The following is a 20,252-nucleotide window of genomic DNA, read 5'->3' on the forward strand; positions in this document are numbered from 1 at the left end:
TAATTGAATGATGATAAGACTATAAATGAATATAAGCACGCATTATTATTGTTAGAAATATGTAAGTGGATTGAATGTTAAGGATTATGATTAACTTGATTAGTTTTATTTGTATTAGAAAGTATGACACTCAGGTGCCACACTGTTCATGCACTGATTTGATATTTTGATAATAAAAAAAAAATTGGGGGAAAAAAAAAAGATAATTGGCCTTCCTGATGCACAGAGAAACTTCTTCTTCTGGTTTACCACGTGTTTTAGGTCTTTTATGTTTGGGCCTTCAGGCCTGCCACATCTTCTTCTGTGGGAAAATGGGAGCGGGGATTGCAAGAGTGTAGATGATATGTAGTCAAAATAACATTCCCTTTTCAGAGAGTCAAGGACACATTGCCCTGGCACCTGGAGTTGGATGACCGGGGAGCGTCTTCAGTTTAGTGTCTTCTAAACTTAGGAAGCCTAAGTACGTGAAGAAGCATTTTCGCTAGGGGGTACACGATCACTGGGCCAACTTCGGAATTTGAAGGATAATTCATAGTGCTAGCGGTTCTCCCCATCTAGCCTAATGTCCCCACCCTTTCCAGATGTGTTCCCATAATCCCCCAGCTAGAAAGACATAGTCAATTGGGGTGACCGGTGGTATGGTTCTGCGGAGGTCAAGTTGAAGTGGGCTGGTCCATTGTTGGTCAAGAAATGAACAAGCTGGTCTATTATGGTTGATACATCATCAGACAGAGGTTGGGTCCTTGGTGCTCTCTGAGCTGGGTTGTTTTCTTGCAGACATTTCATTACCCAACTAGGTAACATCATCAGTGCTAGAAGGGAATGGGTTGGAGGAGGAGGAGGAGGAGGAGGAGGAAGAGGAGGAGGAGATGGAGGACTGTGGGGTCCTTGATGCTCTCTGAGCTTGGTTGTTTTCTTGCAGACATTTCATTACCCAACTAGGTAACATCATCAGTGCTAGAAAGGAATGAGTTGAAGGTGGAGGAGAAGGAGGGGGAGGAAGAGGAAGACGAGGAATATAGGGTCCTTGGTGCTCTCTGAGCTGGGTTGTTTTCTTGCAGACATTTCATTACCGAACTAGAGAGCATCATTAATGCAAATCCCGCTACCTTCTACCACTGATGATATTCCCTAGTTGGGTCATGAAACGTCTGCAAGGAAACAACTCAGCACAGAGAGCACCGAAGACCCTACAAAGCTGCAAATTTTCTATTGAGAGATCCCCGTGTTTCTTTCCTTGGATTAAAAGCCCAATGGGAATCAGTGTAGACCTATCGAATGCAGTCCTGTTTATCTTCCATAACCAGGAGGGCCCAAGATTATTGTTTGCAGTTGGTTGAGTCATCTGACAATCAAATCCTGCTCCAAGAAGGTGCTTCGTTTGTTCCCTTAATCAAGGGTTTGTCTTTCTGGCTTCTCCTCATTCAAGCAAAGGAGCCTGGTTCCCACTCAGCAGCAGCCTCAGCAGAGCTGAGGTGGCGCAGCGGTTAAGAGTGCAGCACTGCAGGCTACTTCAGCTGACTGCAGTTCGGCAGTTCGAATCTCACCGGCTCAAGGTTGACTCATCCTTCCATCCTTCCGAGGTCACTAAAACGAGGACCCAGATTGTTGGGGGCAACAGGGTGACTCTGTAAACCGCTTAGAGAGGGCTGTAAAGCATTATGAACTGGTATATAAGTCTAAGGGCTAAGTGCTAGTCCTTCCTTCCTTCCTTCCTTCCTTCCTTCCTTCCTTCCTTCCTTCCTTCCCTTCCTTCCCTTTCCTTCTTTCCCTTCCTTCCTTCCTTCCCGCCTTCCTTCCTTCCTTGGTGGTGTAGTGGTTAGAATGCAGGATTGCAGGCTGACTCTGCCCACTGCCAGGAGTTCGATCCTGACTGGCTCAAGGTTGACTCAACCTTCCATCCTTCCAAGGTGAGTAAAACGAGAACCCAGATTGTTGGGGGGCAATATGCTGACTCTGTAAACGGCTTTCAGAGTGCTGTGAAGCAGTATGTAAGTCTAAGTGCCCTTCCTTCCTTCCTTCTTTCCTTCCTTCCTTCTTTCCTTCCTTCTTCCCTTCCCTTCCCTTCCTTCTTTCCTTCCTTGGTGGTGGAGTGGTTAGAATGCAGGATTGCAGGCTGACTCTGCCCACTGCCAGGGGTTCGATCCTGACCGACTCAAGGTTGACTCAGCCTTCCATCCTTCCAAGGTGGGTAAAATGAGGACCCAGATTATTGGGGGCAATAGGCTGACTCTGTAAACCGCTTAGAGAGGGCTGTAAAAGCACTATGAAGCGGTATATAAGTCTAAGTGCCATTGCAATTGCTGGGAAAAGTTTGCCTGCTTCTGGTCCCTTCTCTCAAAACCCATTAACCAAGCCCCCGAGCCTTGCCTTGCCCGCCCCTCTTCCATGGGACTTTGCGGTTTACAAGGTGAAAAGAGCTTCACACAAACGATCGTGTTCCACCCCGTGTGATGCAAGACGGAAGGAGGAGGAGGAGGGGTGCGGAGAATTCGTTTTAACACTTCTACTCGCCCTTGAAATCCTTCGCAATTAAAATAAATAAATAAATAAATAAATCACACACTCAACCACCCTTACCTTGTTGCCAAGGTCGAAAAGATAGCAATCTTCCTCACGGACGTTCGCCTCCGAGTCAGAAATCAGCTCCCCGACGTATCTGCAAGAACACAACAAAAAAAAAACCCCCAAAGAAAATCTCGATAATGTGCAGAATGCAATAAGAGGAAAGCAGGATCTCCCCAATTTTGGCAAGGCAATGGATTTCAAATTCCCCAAACTCCCCAAATTCTCCAGAAAGGGCTGGGAAATCCAGGGAGCGAAGGCCTGGATATCTGGACCTTATTGGGCAACACAATGGATTTCAAACTCCCCAAATTCTGCAGAAAGGGCTGGGGAATCCAGGGAACGAAGGTCTGGATATCTGGACCTTATTGGGCAACGCAATGGATTTCAAACTCCCCAAATTCTGCAGAAAGGGCTGGGGAATCCAGGGAACGAAGGTCTGGATATCTGGACCTTATTGGGCAACGCAATGGATTTCAAACTCCCCAAATTCTGCAGAAAGGGCTGGGGAATCCAGGGAACGAAGGTCTGGATATCTGGACCTTATTGGGCAACGCAATGGATTTCAAACTCCCCAAATTCTCCAGAAAGGGCTGGGGAATCCAGGGAACGAAGGTCTGGATATCTGGACCTTATTGGGCAACGCAATGGATTTCAAACTCCCCAAATTCTGCAGAAAGGGCTGGGGAATCCAGGGAACGAAGGTCTGGATATCTGGACCTTATTGGGCAACGCAATGGATTTCAAACTCCCCAAATTCTGCAGAAAGGGCTGGGGAATCCTGGGAATGAAGGTCTGGATATCTGGACCTTATTGGATCCAGATTGGGAGGAGCTTTTCCAACATGGTAAAGCTTTTCCGGGTAGCCAAAGACACAATGTCTGTGGAGATTCTCAGTCATCCAGGTCATGGTTGTCCCAAAGGTGCTTTTTCAAGAGGCAACTGGGACTTTCTTGGGTGTTTTTTTTTCTTCTTTGAAGATGTTTCGCTTCTCATCCGAGAAGTTTCTTCGGGTCTAAAGGGGTTGGTGGGGAATGGAAGGATTTATCCTCCTTACAGGAGGCCTGGCCGAATTTTTCTCCCCTTTCTTTTAAATTTTAAATTGAAATTTTAATTTGTTTTAACACACATGTTACGTGTGAATAACATGTGCCATATCACCAGACGTGCCTTCTCTTTGATTTCTTTAATAGAGAGGGCATAGCTCTCAAATGTGCCATTTCTCTACAATTAGTGTGAAACAGCAGCCAAGAACTCTGCCAAATGACTTTTCTTGAATTTATAGTTCAGCCATCCGTGCATTTTAGTCCACATCATGTGATGTTTGAAATGGAGGAAAAGAAACCAAAGAAGTGGATTCACCGCTGTCTCCACTGTAACGCTTTAATGACGTGTCCTCAACCACGACCATCTAAAATGGTACACTACAAATCCCTGGCAGTGAAATTATTAAAAAGAAGGGGGGAAATGCAAAGGAAAACCTAACATTATCCCATTAATAACCAGACTTGTTTATGACACGATCTGAAAAATCCAGACTTCTTGCTGCAAACATTCCGCACACGGCAGCAAGCCACAGATTTTAATTGTCGTGAGCTAAATTATTTAATTTGGTTTTAAATTGTTTTTAACTTTTGTATTTCTGTAGTTTATCCTGTGCCTGTTCACCACCCTGAGTCCTTCGGGAGTAGGGCGGTATACAAATTTAATAAAACTAAAACTAAACTAAACTTACAGACAGCTGGTCATTTGCGTTCTTTTAGCGAGTTGCTGAGGCCACTTGGGAGGTTTACCTGCGACAACCCTTCGGATAAACCTCCAGGTAGCCTCAACGACTCTCTCAAAGGATGCAAAGGACCATCTGTCTGCAAGGAGGATAAATCCTTCCATACAGGAACCATTTGGCCAAGACCTTTTTAAAGTCAGGGTACCATCATGACAACTCTCAATCAAACCATCGAAATCATCCCCCCGTCGTATTTGCCAAGCCAGGATCGGACTCTCCTTTCCAGTGATTTAATACTGTTTACACACACAAAAAAAACGGCTTCGAAATCTGGCTGAAAACCATCCAAGCAGCTGACCACGAGCTATTTGGGTGAAGCCCAAGAAAGGGAGCCAAGAGGCATCAATCTACCCACTGCTTGGCTTGAGACACGTACATTTTGGGAAAGGAGCCACTGAAGCAGTGGTGAAATTCAATTTATTTCTTAACTACCGGTTCTGTGGGCGTGGCTTGGTGGGCGTGGCAGAAGGATACTGCAAAATCTCCATTCCCATCCCACTCCAGGGGAACGATACTACAAAATCCCCATTCCCACCTCACTCCTGGGGGAAGGATACGGCAAAATCCCCATTCCCTCCCCACTCCAGGGGAAGGATACTCTAAAAACCCCATTCCTCCCCACTCCTGGGGAAGGTTACTGCAAAATCTCAATTCCCACCCCACTCCTGGGAAAGGATACTGCAAAATCTCCATTCCCACCCCACTCCTGGGGGAAGGATACTGCAAAATCCCCACTCCAGGGGAAGGATACTCTAAAAACCCCATTCCTTCCCACTCCTGGGGGAAGGATATTGCAAAATCCCCATTCCCTCCCCACTCTGGGGACAGCCAGAGGTGGTATTTGCCAGTTCTCTGAACTACTCAAAATTTCCGCTACCGGTTCTCCAGTACCTGTCAGAACCTGCTGAATTTCACCCCTGCATTGAAGGGACAAATCAGGAGATGTCGGGAAGAGTTCGTGTTTCGCAAATGGCCTAAGACAGCTGGTTCTCCTAGGAGAGTCTGGACGGAAAGAAAAATCCATCCACCAACCTCCCATCCTTGCTCTCTCATCCCTGGATTCAAAAAAAACCCCGAAGGCACTCACTCGCACACAAAGGTCCCCAGTGGAATGTCTTGCATTGTCCTCACACCCCAGCCCATCTTCCTCGTCCGGAAAAGTTGCAACCTGGTCCTGGAAAAACAAGAAGAGAGAGGGCAGCCCCGTGAAGACCATCTCCAAGACCATCCATACAACTTTCATTGGGTTATGATCTGCCCAAATATTGGATTCTATTTCTATCTCTTGCACACATGCTTTCAGTTCTGATGTCATGCGTTGTTGTGGCCCCGCCCTCTGAGCCTGTCCCATCGGAGGAAGAAAGCTCCGAGCATGAGGAAGAGGAGTCAGCCAGGCCTCCCTCTCCAGGCCCCTCCCCTCTGGCACTGTCTCAGGTGCCGGCCGAGGGAGAGGAGATTAGCAGGGAGACAGGTGGCTCGGATGAGAGCGAGGGAGAGACATCATTCCTGGACGCACGCCTCCGAAGGCGTGATAAACGTTTGCAGCAGCTCAGGAGGCGTGCTAGGGATTAGAACTGAGTCACTGGACCACACCCCAGAGACTATATAATAGAGGGTGGTGGCCAGTGATCCCTGTGACGAACAAAGTAAACCTTGGATAGTCACTAAAGCCTCATCCGGAACTGCTGAGAGAAATATTATTCTGATTGGACTTTTTGTACGCTAAGTATCTTATCTTTCTGTTTTGTGGAAATAAACGCACTTGGCAGACGGTGTGTAAATCGCTGCCAAGTTGGAGATAAGACCTGGGTGTGTGCCAAAGTGTTTCCTTAACCCTCGGTTGGCTGTGTTTGTGTGTGTGTGTGGACGGGGACGGGGACAGATCATGCGTACCATATCTATTCTGGACCAAGATTTGTGCGTATTTGTTGCGGTTTGCCAGCAGCCTGCGGAGCTGGCAGCAGAGTCGGACAGTGATGAGGCTGAGGAAGAACATGGGCCAATCCTGGAGGCTGAGGAAGGCCCCGATGAGGGCTCTGCGTCGGAGGCAGAGATGGGGCCAGGGCCATCGGGGAGTGAGGTGCTGACTCCGGAGCCTCCAGAGGCTGACAGTAGAGAGGCAGAGGAACAGGAGGAGCCTGTTCCTAGTGCACGTATGAGAAGAGCTGCCAGAAGGCAAGAGCAGCTAAAGCAAAAAGGACGATTTGGGATTAGGGCCAAGAGATGATTGGCCCCTCCCATAAGGCTTAAAAGACCGGCAACAGCGTTTGGGCTCTTTGTTGGAAAACAACGTTGATAGTCTTGCTGCACTTATCTCTGCTCGGTGTCTTCTGCTTTTGAACTTTTGCCAAGAGAAGCCTTTGGCAGTTTGCCTAATTATACCAAGGTTGGTGATTAGACTGAAGAATTTGTGTTATGAAGAATTTGCTTTAATTTAGTTTGGACTATGCTGAGAATGAATTAATTCTCAGCTGTTCTAATAAAGCCAGTTTGTTTTGGAACTGTTTGCGTCAATTACTACCTACTTGGGCCTGGGTCACAACAGTATTTGAATAGAACCAATATTTATTTTTCTTAGGATGTGTCTCTGTCCATACATTTTGCATTCCTAATTCTTCCATCTTTTTAAAAACAATTTTTGGAAACGTTTTCCTGGCTTTTTTTTACCTATTTTACTGCTCATATAATCAAATTCTGCATCCACAATTGCGTTAAAGTCTCCTACCACACATATATTTTCATATTCCAATTCTATGATTTTCTTGTGGTGTTTCCCATAAAACTCATCTTGCTTATTATTAGGTGCATATATCCCAATCAACAGTATTTGCTTTTGATTTACTGTTACCTCCACCATCAGTATTCTCCCTTCTTCATCTGCAAAAATTTGTCGAGCCTTTATTGTTTCTTTAATGTCTAGAGCCACTACTCTTTTCTTTTGCTGTGCTGATGAAGAATATTGTTTCCCAATTTTGGGGTATTCTAATAGCTTACTGTCTTTAAACTAGACATTCTTAATTCTGTCCTCCCCGGCTACAAATGGATGGTCAAAGGAACGTTTGTTAGGAAATGGGTTATTGCCTAATTGATTGGCCAGGAAATATATAAGCCAACATTGTATGTTTGTATTATGTGAATGTATTATGTAGCTTTAAGAACTGTGCTGAGTCATTCTGCATCCTGATTGGCTGAGCTCTGTAGCCAATGTATTTAAGGAGAGCTAAATTATGGTTAGTGTGGACACTACACCATTTTTACCTGCTGCTATGCTGTAACTCTTTTTGATCTCTCTATATGGTCACTTGTTTTTTTTTTTTATTTATTTATTTATATGCCGCCCTTCTCCGGAGACTCAGGGCGGCTTACAATGCGTTAAGCAATAGCCTTCATACTTTTGTATATTTATACAAAGTCAGCTTATTGCCCCCACAACTAGGTGCTCATTTCACCTACCTTAGAAAGGATGGAAGGCTGAGTCAACCTTGAGCCTGGTAAGATTCGAACCTGCAGAAATTGCAGGCAGCTGTGTTAATAACAGGGTGCACTAAACCCCTGTACTATCAAGGCTCTTATTTGATCATGATTATTTATTTACTGCTTTCTGATATTTATTGAACTGATTTTATATTGTTCCTGATTGTTCCTTGTATTTTTCTACAAACTGGTAAGAAGATTTTATATCCCTGGATTGATCTTATATTGCACTTTATATGGCTAAGACTTGGATTGTTAAAGGACTATGATTTTGCTTTTCCCTAAAAGTAAAACACTATAAAACCCAGTTTGTCCGTATGTTATTCACAATCACTCTCAAAAACGTTTCCGTGCGTAAAACTCTTAATGGTACTCTGCTTTATAAACCACAACTTCGGGTGTAACTCAACAATATCCTTAACAACATCTGAACATCTCACCCACCGGAGTCCGTTTTGCACCACCCGATTCCGGCAGTTTCTCCAACAGGAACAGGCATGGTTACACTCGAAAATTAGCGGAGGTTCAGCCGTGTTGAATTCTGGCAGCAGCCGTCCATCCTGCATGTACCCAGGGAGAAAAGGAAGGTTTTAGCTGAACATCTGTTGGCAAGTTATCTCAAGGCCATATATGGTGGAACCTCAACTTAATAAGTAAAACCTCAGCTGGATGACTTTGATTGTGTCTCCATCCCCAAGTACAGGCAGTCCTTGACTTATGACAGTTCATTTGGGGATCGTTCGAAGCCACAAAGGCACTAAAAAAAAGTGAACAGGAGACTGTTCCTCACACTTATGACTGTGGCAGCATCCCTATAGTTATATGATTAAAATTCAGATGGCTCATATTTATGACGGTTGCCAGTGTCCCAGCGTTATGTGATTCCCCGCTTTGCGAACTTCTCACTAGCAAAGTCAATGGGGGAAGCCCGATCCACTTAACGACGGTGTGACCAACTTCACAATCGTGGCTAGGAAGCTTGTAAGATTAGCCAAAATTCACTTTACAAATGTCTCACTTAGGAACAGAAATTTGGGGGGAGAGGGGGCTCGACTGCAGTCGTAAATCGAGGACTACCTGTCAAAGCAAGGCCCCTGCCCCCAGAGCAGACCAAACGATGCGGCTACATTTTATTAATTGACATCGTTTGTGCAACGGTGTCATTTACACACAAATGATTCAAATCAGCGCGATTGACGTCATTGGTCGAAGGACGCAAATCAATTTGTGATTCTGCAGACGTTAAAGAAATGAGGGGCAGAGATGGCTAAATTAGCTGCTTTGATCAAGGGGGGGGGGGAAACCCCTGGAAATCACTTCTGGACTTTGTGCTTGTGGTAGGAAAAAAACCGAAACTTTGATTTGGGGGTTTACACATTAGATAGATACAGTGTTACGGAAATGGCTAGTTTAAGCTACTACGTACTACTTCAAAGTTGTGGTACTACTGCACCAAAGGGAGTTGAAAGTCAATGCCTTTTCTTTCTTTTCTCCCCCTTTCTTTTCTATACTTTTCCCTTCCTTTTCCCTATTTCTCCTTCTTTTTGCTTTTGTATTTTGTTTGTATGTTATATCGTAAATTAATAAAATTGCTATAAACATTTTTTAAAAAAAGAAATGAGGGGCACAAGCTCTCCCCTAATAACCTATCCGATCCAGGCGACAGGGCCCAAACATTTTAGTCGAAACGGGGAAAAAAACAATCAATGTTTTTTTCCCAGTCCAGCTGATCAGTTCCTCCCCTCTGTTGGCTTTCTCCGTTGCTTAATTGTCTGAATTCTTTGCCTGAGATCGTCTCCAAGATTCGGTCGCCAGGACAACAAATTGAAATCAGCCCTGGTTTAACCCTGTTTTTTCGTACTCTGCTTACTTGCCACCCGGAGAGGAAATCCAGGGTAGCCCGGCTGGATGGGAGAAAGAAATTGTGCGACCACTTCCTGTCGGCCCTCAAAACGCCCCAGAGGAAAGCGTCTGCCCCAAATCCTTACCCGGTCATACCAGCAGCGCATACTCAGCTGTCCACACATGCATTTGCTGGAGGAACAGTCATCAATGCACACACAGTACTGAAAGCAAAGGAACAAGAACCAGAGTTACTGGTGGGAATGGGGGAGGGAGGTGTCCCAGTGAGGATGCTGCTATGAACTCTGCAAGTCGGATAAAGGAGCAGAGCTAAACCAATGGGAAATTATGAGGGGGGAGGGAGCGGTGGAGGAGGAAGAGGAGGAGATGGAGAAGGAGGAGAAGGGAGGAGAAAAGAATGAAGGGGGAGGAGGAGATGCAGAAGAGAAGAAGAAAGAGAGAGTGAGAGGAGGAGGAAGAGGAAGGAGGAAGAGATGCAGAAGACAGGAGAAGGAAGAAGATGAAGGAGAGTGAGAGGAGGAGGAAGAAGAGACACAGAAGGAAGAAAGAAAGAGGAAGGAGGAGGAGAAGGTGTAGAAGGAGGAAGGGAGGAGGAAGGGAGGAGGAAGAGAAGGAAAGAATGAGGGAGGAGGAGATGCAGAAGATGGAAGAAGGAAGAAGAAGAGGAAGAAGGAGTGAGAGGAGGAGGAGAAGGAAAGAAGGAGGAAGGAGGAGGAGACTCAGAAGACAGAAGGAAGAAGATGAAGGAGAGTGAGAGGAGGAAGAGGAGACGCAGAAGGGAAGAAGGAAAGAGGAAGGAGGAGGAGAAGGTAGAGGAGAGGAGGAAGGGAGGAGGAGGAGAAGGAAAGAATGAGGGAGGAGAAGATGCAGAAGATGGAAGAAGGAAGAAGAAGAGGAAGAGGAAGAAGGAGTGAGGAGGAGGAGGAGGAAAGAAGGAGGAAGGAGGAGGAGACTCAGAAGACAGAAGGAAGAAGAAGGAGAGTGAGAGGAGGAGGAAGAGGAGACGCAGAAGGAAGAAGAAGGAAGAAGAAGGAAGAAAGAAAGAGGAAGGAGGAGAAGGAGGAGGAGTGGGGAAGAAGGAGGGAGGGAGGGAAGGGACGGACACCCAGTTCCTGTCACCAGTCTGGCACCTGCAAATGAGTGATGTTCCTGTCCACGTTCATGGGCGAAGTCACACAGTTTTGGGAAATGTACTTGTAGTTGACAGGGCAGGGTTCGCCATCGACGGAATTGATGCAGGGAATCGGGATCCGCTCGTAACCCCGGGCGATGTCTCTGTCACGGCAAGGAAGAGAGAAGGAATGGCTTTAAAAGCAAGAAGCTGCACAGGCACGCATAGCTTAAAAACAACAGCGCGCCTTGTAAATCTGGAGGATCTATTCTGGACCGGCTCGCCGTATTCTAAAGTCAGAAAAAAACAAAAAGGAGCCTCCAGGCCATTCAATCCGGATTCTAAGATCTCCCCATAAATACACCCAGGTCAGGGGTGAAATCCTCTGAAGTCTGCTACCAGTTCTGTGAGCCTGCTACCAAGCGTGCGCTGAGCGCGCATGGGTGCCTGAGGCGCACCCGCGCAGTGCTAAAAAAGGAACATTTTGAAGCCTTCCGAGTCTGCAAAGGTAAGTAGAACAGCGAGGGGAAGGGGAATCCGCTGTGCCACGTGATTTAGATTAGCTAGAAAGCAGGAAATCCGACGATTCTAGTTAATATAAATCGCGCGTCACAGCTGATCGTCACCCAGCTGATCATAGGAAATACCGGTTCGCCCGAACCGGTAGCATTTTTTACTACCAGTTCGGTTCGTTCAAACCGGTTCGAACCGGTAGCATTTCACTCCTGACCCAGGTCCTTAGGGCAGCTCCTAAACCCCAAACTGCTTTGAGTTGAGCTGAATCCAAAGGACTTGGCCCCAGTTGGCCAGGGATGCTCCTCGCCTTTTCAAATTTCCTTTTCGTGGGAGATGCTCCCCTGCACTGATATGATTGGGAAAACTAGCAGCCTCCCTCATCCATCTCTCTTAAGAGGATGGGGGCTCCTCTCCAAAATTTGGGGGGGAGGGGGGAAATGGGGAGAAAAGCAGGCGGTGCAACTTTTTCTTGGCCTGGAACTTAAGGCAGGTAGTCACACCTGCTTAGTATCTTCTCCACCTGGGCGGGTTTCTCTGGAGCTGATTCTTTCAGGGTCTTGTTCATCTGCAAAGTGACCCAGACTTGAGAGTTGAGGCTCGAACACTGAAGCGGAGTCTCGCCCTCCTTGTTTTTCAGGGCCACGTCGGAGCCGCGGGAGAGGAACAGTCTGCAAGGAAAGAACAAGGTCACTGAGAAAGAAGGGATGGTGCTAGGCAGCATCCCGCTGGTGTCAGGCGCAGGAAATCAGGAGTCCAGGTGGTTCAAATGAATATATAGTTTTATTGTATGCTAACGGGGTACACAGGATGTTGAGTTTCTCAGCTGGAAAGCCGACAGCCCAGGTTCGAGACCCAAGCATTGTGTAATGGGTGAGCTCCCGTTCCTTACCTCAGCCCCTGCCCACCTAGCAGTTCAAAAGCACACAAATGCGAGTAGATAAATAGGTACCACTTCGGTGGAAGATTAACAGCGTTCTGTGCACCTTTGGCATATAGCCATGCTAGTCACAAGACCAGGGGTGAAATTCAGCTGGTTCTGACAGGTTCTGGAGAACCTGTAGTGGAAATTTTGAGTAGTTCAAAGAACCGGCAAATACCACCTCTGGCTGGCCCCAAAGTGCGGTGGGAATGGAGATTTTGCAGTATCCTTCCCCTGCCACGTCCACCAAGCCATGCCCACAGAACTGGTAGTAAAAAAATTGAATTCTACCACTGCACAAGACCGTGGAAAATGTGTTCACACAACGCTTCGGAAACAGTGATGAGCACCGAGCCCTAGAGTCAGACATGACTGGACAGAGAAATCGTTTACCTGTATTCTGTCTACAAGAATCTGAACTATGAATGGTCCTCATCGGTCTCGAATCTTTTTGCGCCCACAAGAGACCTAAGTCCAGCCCATCTTGAGTTCCGTTGACTCTTATCTGCCACCAATTTGCTTTGATTGTTAGTAGCTCAGATTCTTATAGAGAAGGGTTAGCACGCAATAAACCTGTGCCAATTTGAACCACCTTGGCTCCCGATTTCCCGCGCTGGACATGAACTGAGGACACTCCCGCCACCTCCTTAACCTCCTGGCCTTTGAACTTTTATCTTTACTTTTAAGTTTCAACTCGGTTTTGAAGCTAGGCCTTTTATCCGTGCATTTCTACGGTTTCATTCAACCGCCCAGAGGTGAGATGGGGTGGTTTAATTTCACGCAGAAATAACGCCAACGGGAAGAGGGGAGGGGGAAGAAACCAACTTCCCCGGTTTCATACTTACACTACACATTCGTAGCGGTTCTCCCGGGCTGCGATGTGCAACGGGGAATCTCCGTGAATGTTCACCGCGTGCAAGTCGCACTTAGCAGCCAGGAGAATCTCGGCGATGTCGACGCAGCCGGAAAAAGCAGCCCAGTGTAAACAGATATTCTGCTCCTGAGGGAAGAGAGAGAGAGATTGGTGGGGAGGTGGAAGAGGCAATCCAGACTGCCTTGACACTTGGGGGAAACACCCCGTGTTTTTAAGACTTTCCTCCCCATCCTCCGCAGTCCGTGGGCTGCCTTCTTTGGAAGGCACAGCTTCCTTCTCTTAAGAAAGGGGGATCCCGGCAACAGCCACCTCCGAAATCCCTGATGGGAGGGGGAGGACCTGATTTATCTCTCTCTCTCCCCCCCCCCCACCACCCCCTTTCAAGGACAGATGATTCATTTGTTTGCAAGGCACAGCACGCTCAGGGTGCATCCATGGGGGAAATGCCACAGACGGCGGAGGGAAAAGATTTCGGGAGTTAGGAAAGCCCTTGGGAGATCTCCAGATGACACATCCCTCTAGGACAGCCAGCCTTAGACAGATTGGGAGGGTGGGAAGAAGGGGAAAAACTGCAGAACACTCGCATCAGGATGGGTTCCAGGCCAGAAGCTGCCTGCAGGCCACCGTTAAAACACTTCGTTCGGCTTCTCCTTCTTTTTCTCGAGCCCTGCAAGTCGCAAGAGGCTGATCGCTTGGGCGGAGAAAGGATTTATTCTTGAGCGTTAAGGGATTCTCGTTTCTGGCTTTGTCTGAAGTTCAGCCTCCCGCCTCTCTCTTAAGTCTTGAAAAGAAGGGCTGGTCGGAGGAAAAATCCTCTTGTACAACCCCCTTTCTTTATTCCCCTTCCTTGAGTCAGATTGTAATCATGGAGAACATCAAGAGAATCTTCCTTTCTCATCAGTTGGATGCCGCCCAATAGCACGGGAGGACCCAAAGGTATCAGGACAAGATACAGCAGTCCATCTGCACTTCAAAAACAAAGGCCACTCTTTGGAAGACAGCGAGAGGAGAGGAGAGGAGAGGAGAGGAGAGGGGAGGGGAGGGGAGGGGAGGGGAGGAGGAGAGGAGAGGAGAGGAGAGGAGAGGAGAGGAGAGGAGAGGAGAGGAGAGGGGAGGGGAGGGGAGGGGAGGGGAGAGGAGAGGAGAGGAGAGGAGAGGAGAGGAGAGGAGAGGAGAGGAGAGGAGAGGAGAGGAGAGGAGAGGAGAGGAAAGGAAAGGAAAGGAAAGGAAAGGAAAGGAAAGGAAAGGAAAGGAAAGGAAAGGAAAGGAAAGGAAAGGAAAGGAAAGGAAGAAGGGAAGACTAGACTAGAACAGAACTTTGTCAGTTTCAAAAACAAAGGCCACTCTTTGGAAGACAGCGAGAGGAGAGGGGAGGAGAGAGAGAGGAGAGGAGAGGAGAGGAGAGGAGAGGAGAGGAGAGGAGAGGAGAGGAGAGGAGAGGAGAGGAAAGGAAAGGAAAGGAAAGGAAAGGAAAGGAAAGGAAAGGAAAGGAAGGGAAGGGAAGGGAAGGGAAGGGAAGGGAAGGGAAGGGAAGGGAAGGGAAGGGAAGGGAAAGGAAAGGAAAGGAAAGGAAAGGAAAGGAAAGGAAAGGAAAGGAAAGGAAAGGAAGAAGGGAAGACTAGACTAGAACAGAACTTTGTCAGTTTAAATGTACCCTAATCAGCCTACATTAAAAGGAAATTTCGTTGCATTCAGATCTCAAAAGAGAACCCTTATGCATATACCCACACACACATATATCTGACACAGGGAAACATCACAGGCCTCAATGACTCTCAGAATGAGCGCTAACGACCAGATGACTGCAAGGAATATAAATCCTCCCATTCTCCACCATTCAGTCAAAACTGAAGAAGCTTCTTGGACAAGAAGCGAAACGTCTTCCATGAAAAACAAACCAAGCCTAGTTGCTTTTTGGGGAAAAAAAAGCACCTTTGAGACAACCATGACTTGGACGACCGAAAACCTCCACAGATTCTCCAATTGCTCTCAGATTCTGATGAAATCCAGGTTCTCTGCATCTAAGCTGGCTGGTCCCTCAAATGAGAGGTGTGTCCATCCCGCCCAACTTACGTTATCTCGGATGTTGATGTCAGAGCCTTTGGCCAAGAGAAGCTTCACCAGCTCCACATGCTTGTACTCCGTAGCCCATATCATCGGCGTCCAGCCTCCGTCATCCTTGGCAAGAAAGGAACAACACTTGAGCGGATACCAAAGCCTGACAGGGCACTGCCTACCCTGGAGGTAGAATATTATGGTATGGGGGTGGGGTGGGGATTGCAAGAGTCTAGATCCGTGATGGCGAACCTATGGCACGCGTGCGACAGGCGGCACGCGTAGCCATATCAGTGGGCACGCCAGCTCAGCTCTGGCACGCATGTGCGCACCAGCCAGCTGATTTATGGGCCTTCTGGGCCCACCAGAAGTAGGGAAACCGGCTGCTTCCTGTCTCCGGAGGGCCTGGGGGGGTGTGGGGAAAGCTGTTTTAGCCCTCCCCAGATGCATAGAGAGGATCTGGAGCCAGGTGAGAAAGAAAAACAGGTCTACCGGGCCATTGTGTGCCAGGAGCAGAGGGGGCGAGGGGGGCTTGCGCACACATGCGCAGGGTGGGGCGCATAGAATCATGGGTGTGGGCACGAGCGTGCGCGAACCTCCCCCACCCACTCCTCCTGGCACGCGATGGGAAAAAGGTTAGCCATCACTAGTCTAGATGGATCCTAGCATCCTAAAAAGCAGAGACATCACCCTGCCAACGAAAGTGCATAGAGTCAAGGTTATGGTTTTCCCAGTTGCAATGTACGGCTCTGAAAGTTGTACCTTATGATTCTTGACGAATGTTACCTTTTCTTTTATGTGCACCGAGAGCTTATGCACCAAGACAAATTCCTTGTGTGTCCAATCACACTTGGCCAATAAAAGGAGCCTTGGTAGTACAGTGGTTTAATGCACCCTGTTATTAACACAGCTGCCTGCAATTTCTGCAGGTTCGAATCTTACCAGGCTCAAGGTTGACTCAGCCTTCCATCCTTTCTAAGGTAGGTTAAATGAGGACCCAGTTTGTGGGGGCAATAAGCTGACTTTGTATAAATATGCAAAAGTATGAAGGCTATTGCTTAATGCACTGTAAGCCGCCCTGAGTCTCTGGAGAAGGGCGGCATATAAATCAAATTAAAAAAAAACAAAAAACAAATTCTATTCTATTCGAAAGGGCAATACTGTGGGTGCTCCCTGAGCTTGGTTGCTTTCCTCCAAATGTTTCATGACCTGATTAGTTAACATCATCAGTGCTAGGAGGGAGTGGGGTTCATAAAGTGGAGAAAGGGGGGAGGAGGAGGACTGTGGGGTCCTTGGTGCTCTCTGGGCTCGGTTGTTTTCTTGCAGACATTTCATTACCAAGCAAGGTAACATCATCAGTGCTAGTAAGGGAGTAGGGTTTGCTCTTATTTTATATGACCTGTCAAATGTTGGTGGGAATGGACTCGGCGGTTTCTCGATTGGGCTGTCGTTTTCTGTTCTCTTGTTAAGTTTCTAAATTAGGGTATTGTTTGCTTCTCGGTCGCTGGCTGCTTGGTGATGCGTTGTGCCACCCATGGTAACCACGCTGCGTACGGGCAACCCCGTTGCCAGTCCCCTATTTTCAGCCCAGCCCACGCTGTAAGGGCTCAAGGAGGCCACAAACAGACTGCTGGGAAGTTGAGGCCATGTTCCTCTCCTGCAACCACATCAGGCTGTTTTTCAACCGATTCTGGTGGAGAGGCCTAGAGAAGGCCAAACAGTCAGGGGAAAAAAAAGAGGGGGAGGGAGGGGGAAGAGATGTCCTTTCGGTGACTCAGAGAACAACCTGAAATGCCTTGGTTGCAAGGCAACTGCGAGCATGAGAGAACGAGAAGGATGCGTGGGCTCCGTTAATTCTGGCTAGAACGGATCGCAAAGCAGGGACAGATAAGCCACAGCCTTTCTGGGCTGACTCCCATCCACCTCCTGAAAGCTGGGCAATTGGGGAAAGGATGGTGGGGGTTGGAGTCCCGGCCACCAGAACCCATAAGGGACATCAGTTGTACGTGTATCCATAAGTCATAAGAACGAGTTGCAGGATTTGGGTATGTCTAAAGTCTAATGAAGGTAAAGGTTGGGACGCGGTGGCTCAGTGGCTAAGACGCTGAGCTTGTCGATCAGAAAGGTTGGCAGTTCAGCGGTTCGAATCCCTAGTGCCGCGGAACGGGGTGAGCTCCCATGACTGGTCCCAGCTTCTGCCAACCTAGCAGTTCGAAAGCACGTAAAAAATGCAAGTAGAAAAATAGGGGCCACCTTTGGTGGGAAGGGAACAGCGTTCCGTGCGCCTTTGGCGTTGAGTCATGCCGGCCACATGACCACGGAGACGTCTTCGGACAGCGCTGGCTCTTCGGCTTTGAAACGGAGATGAGCACCGCCCCCTAGAGTTGGGAACGACTAGCACAGATGTGCGAGGGGAACCTTTTTAAGTCTAATGAAGAGGAGGACTGGGGTGATATGATAGCAGTCTTTGAATATCTATGAACCTACGGTGGTGTGGTGGTTAGAGTGCAATACTGCAGGCTACTTCTGCTGCCTGCCGGCTGCCTGCAATTTGGCAGTTCGAAACTCACGAGGCTCAAGGTTGACTCAGCCTTCCATCCTTCCGAGGTGGGTAAAATGAAGATCCAGATTGTTGGGGGGGGGGGCAATAGGCTGACTCTGTAAACCGCTTAGAGAAAGGGCTGTAAGGCACTGTAAAGCGGTATAGTAAGTCTTAAGTGCTGTTGCTATCTAAGGGCTGCCACGAAGAAGAGGGGGTCAACTTATTCTCCATAGAACCAGAAGGCAAGGCAAGAAACAATGGATGGAAACTAATCAAGTAGAGAAGCAACCTAGAACCAAGGAGAAACTTCCTAACAGTGAGGACAATTAATCAGTGGAACTGCTTGCTTTAAGCTGTGGAGACTCCATCACTGGAGGTTTTTAAGAAAAGTTTGGACAGCCACTTGTCTCAAATGGTAAGAAGATCTCCTGCTTGAGCAGGGGGCTGGACTGGAAGATCTCTAAGGTCCCTTCCAGCTCTATACCAACTTAAAAAGTCATGTTTTAGCTGTTCTACCAAAAGAGGAATGGGTAGCCAGACAAATGCCGGTCCCGGTCAAGAAGCAACGTCACTCACTTGGCAGTTGACGTCCGTTTGTTCATTAGACAGGAGGTACTGCACCACGTCGTAATGGCCCTTCTTCGCTGCCAGGTGCAAACAGGTGGATCCTTCAGCATCCTAAACCAAACACAGGTAATCAGGTGGAGGGGGTCAGCGGAGCCGGGGGAGGGGGGGATTAGAAGGTGAGGAAAACCCGACACCATGGATGGGGTGATAAATTAGCTCAGAAACCCTCTGGATTTTAGCCAGATAGTTTTTGGCTGGCCATATAATTTCTGGCAAAGTGATTTCATAGCTGCCCTGCGTAGCAGCAGGAGTGCTCTGTTGCTGTTTAACAACAGCTTGCTTTGGACGCTGTCAGTGCCATTGCTACGAGAGTCAAGAGATTGAAATCCAAGCTCTTGACTTAAAAAGTATTAAGCGGCACTGCAAAACCATCTCGAATGCATTAGCTGCACATCCAAACTCTCATCTTTCTCCCTTCTGTCCTGGCCATTGTTTACAGAGACACGACTGAGAGCGTTTTAACAAACTGCATCCCCGTTTGGTTTGATGGCCGCAGTGCCTCAGATAGAAAGTCCCTACGGAGAGTGGCGAGGACAGCGGAGAAGATTATAGGGAGCTCACTTCCCGTTATTCAGGATGCTGCTTATAAGGGCTATGTGGTTAGGGCTCGAAACATTGTTGGAGACCCCGCATGCCCACTTCATGGTCTGTTTCTGTTGCTTCCCTCTGGGAGGGGGTTTCAAAGTATCTATAGCAGGACTACTAGATTCTGTAAAAGCTTTGATCCTTAGGCCATTCGTCTTCTAAATTCGCAGGATTCTTTTTTTCCCCCCTGCCATGTATGTGTATACATTCAAGCTAGATGTTTCTCTGTGTCATATATATGTGTGTATGTGGGTATATGCATGATGGTTATCTTTTGAGAGCTGAATGGGACAAAATTTCATTTTAATGTATACTAATTAGTGTATATTTAAAGTGACAATAAAGTTTCCTATTTTATTTTATTCTCTTCTCTTCTTTTCTACTCTACTCAGTTTTATTCTGTCCTTTCCATTCTGTTCCGTTCCGCTCCATTGAATTCTCTCTTCTGTTCTGTCCTTTTGTTCTGTTCTGTTCTGTTCTGTTCTGTTCTGTTCTACATTTGGTAGGTAGGAATCTAGGGCTGAACACCTACATCAACAGCAGTGCAACTGTGAGATCTTCAACTCAACTGATGATTGTGTTTCTACTTGATGCTAACGTGAAAAGCGTTTGGCCTGGCAGGTGACGAGAATGCACCATTTACGGATTGCAAACCAGGAATTGCACCCAGTGTGGCTCCTTTGGAAACCAAGTTTAAGAAAACAAACCAAGCCTTACCTTGGGGTCTACCAATGCTCCAGCCTTAATGAGGTATTTCACAGTTTCCAGATGGTTATTCTCTGCTGCTTCCATAAGGGGAGTCCTCTGGTCCTGAGAACAGGTGTCTATGTTAGCGCCAGCCTGTACAGAGGTACCGTGCGAACACAGAACACAAAGAAAGAACCACAGTTAGCTTTTTTTTTTTTAATACTGCCAACAAGCCAAGCTGCTTAAACCCGACATTTTGGTCAGGTTCATGACTCACGCTAGGATGCAATGAGATTTGCTAAGTTTGTGGCTTAGGGATGTTGTGCAGATACTACCACCTGCTCTACAAAAAGTGACTTATGGGTTCCGGGGCTGCACAGAACCCATAAAAACATTGCCATTGTGGAATTGCTCTCTCTTCTTTCGCTTTTTTTTTTCCCCGAGAAGCCCAAGAGATGCACAGCATTCTCTGAACTCTACTCTTTCCTCCCAACAGGTCTATCAAGTAGGCCAGTCTAAGCCATCCTCAAAGAACTTGGCAACTAGCTGGGGATTCCATAGGCAGCTCTCCATGATGCTGAACTGATACCCCAACCATCCATGGTGCTGAACTGGCACCCCAATCCATGGTCCTGAGCTGGTACCCCA

At 47.5% G+C, this 20,252-nt stretch overlaps 1 protein-coding gene across 21 annotated transcripts in view; it reads right to left on the minus strand.

The window, feature by feature from the left end:
- EHMT1 (euchromatic histone lysine methyltransferase 1) overlaps positions 1 to 20,252 on the minus strand; it is a 110,355-nt gene that overhangs the window by 5,579 nt on the left and 84,524 nt on the right. For all 21 annotated transcript variants that reach the window (XM_087880036.1, XM_087880043.1, XM_034425320.3 and 18 more), the window contains 10 exons: positions 19,635 to 19,757; positions 18,282 to 18,383; positions 15,182 to 15,286; positions 13,080 to 13,234; positions 11,816 to 11,983; positions 10,819 to 10,963; positions 9,814 to 9,891; positions 8,270 to 8,385; positions 5,439 to 5,525; positions 2,581 to 2,659 (listed from right to left, as the gene is read on the minus strand). In XM_087880036.1, coding sequence (XP_087736162.1) covers positions 2,581 to 2,659; positions 5,439 to 5,525; positions 8,270 to 8,385; positions 9,814 to 9,891; positions 10,819 to 10,963; positions 11,816 to 11,983; positions 13,080 to 13,234; positions 15,182 to 15,286; positions 18,282 to 18,383; positions 19,635 to 19,757 — 1,158 coding nt within the window. The remainder of the gene's footprint in view (positions 1 to 2,580; positions 2,660 to 5,438; positions 5,526 to 8,269; positions 8,386 to 9,813; positions 9,892 to 10,818; positions 10,964 to 11,815; positions 11,984 to 13,079; positions 13,235 to 15,181; positions 15,287 to 18,281; positions 18,384 to 19,634; positions 19,758 to 20,252) is intronic.

Source organism: Pantherophis guttatus, chromosome 16 (assembly GCF_059756535.1).
Source record: "Pantherophis guttatus breed Tessera chromosome 16, ASM5975653v1, whole genome shotgun sequence".
NCBI lineage: Eukaryota > Metazoa > Chordata > Lepidosauria > Squamata > Colubridae > Pantherophis > Pantherophis guttatus.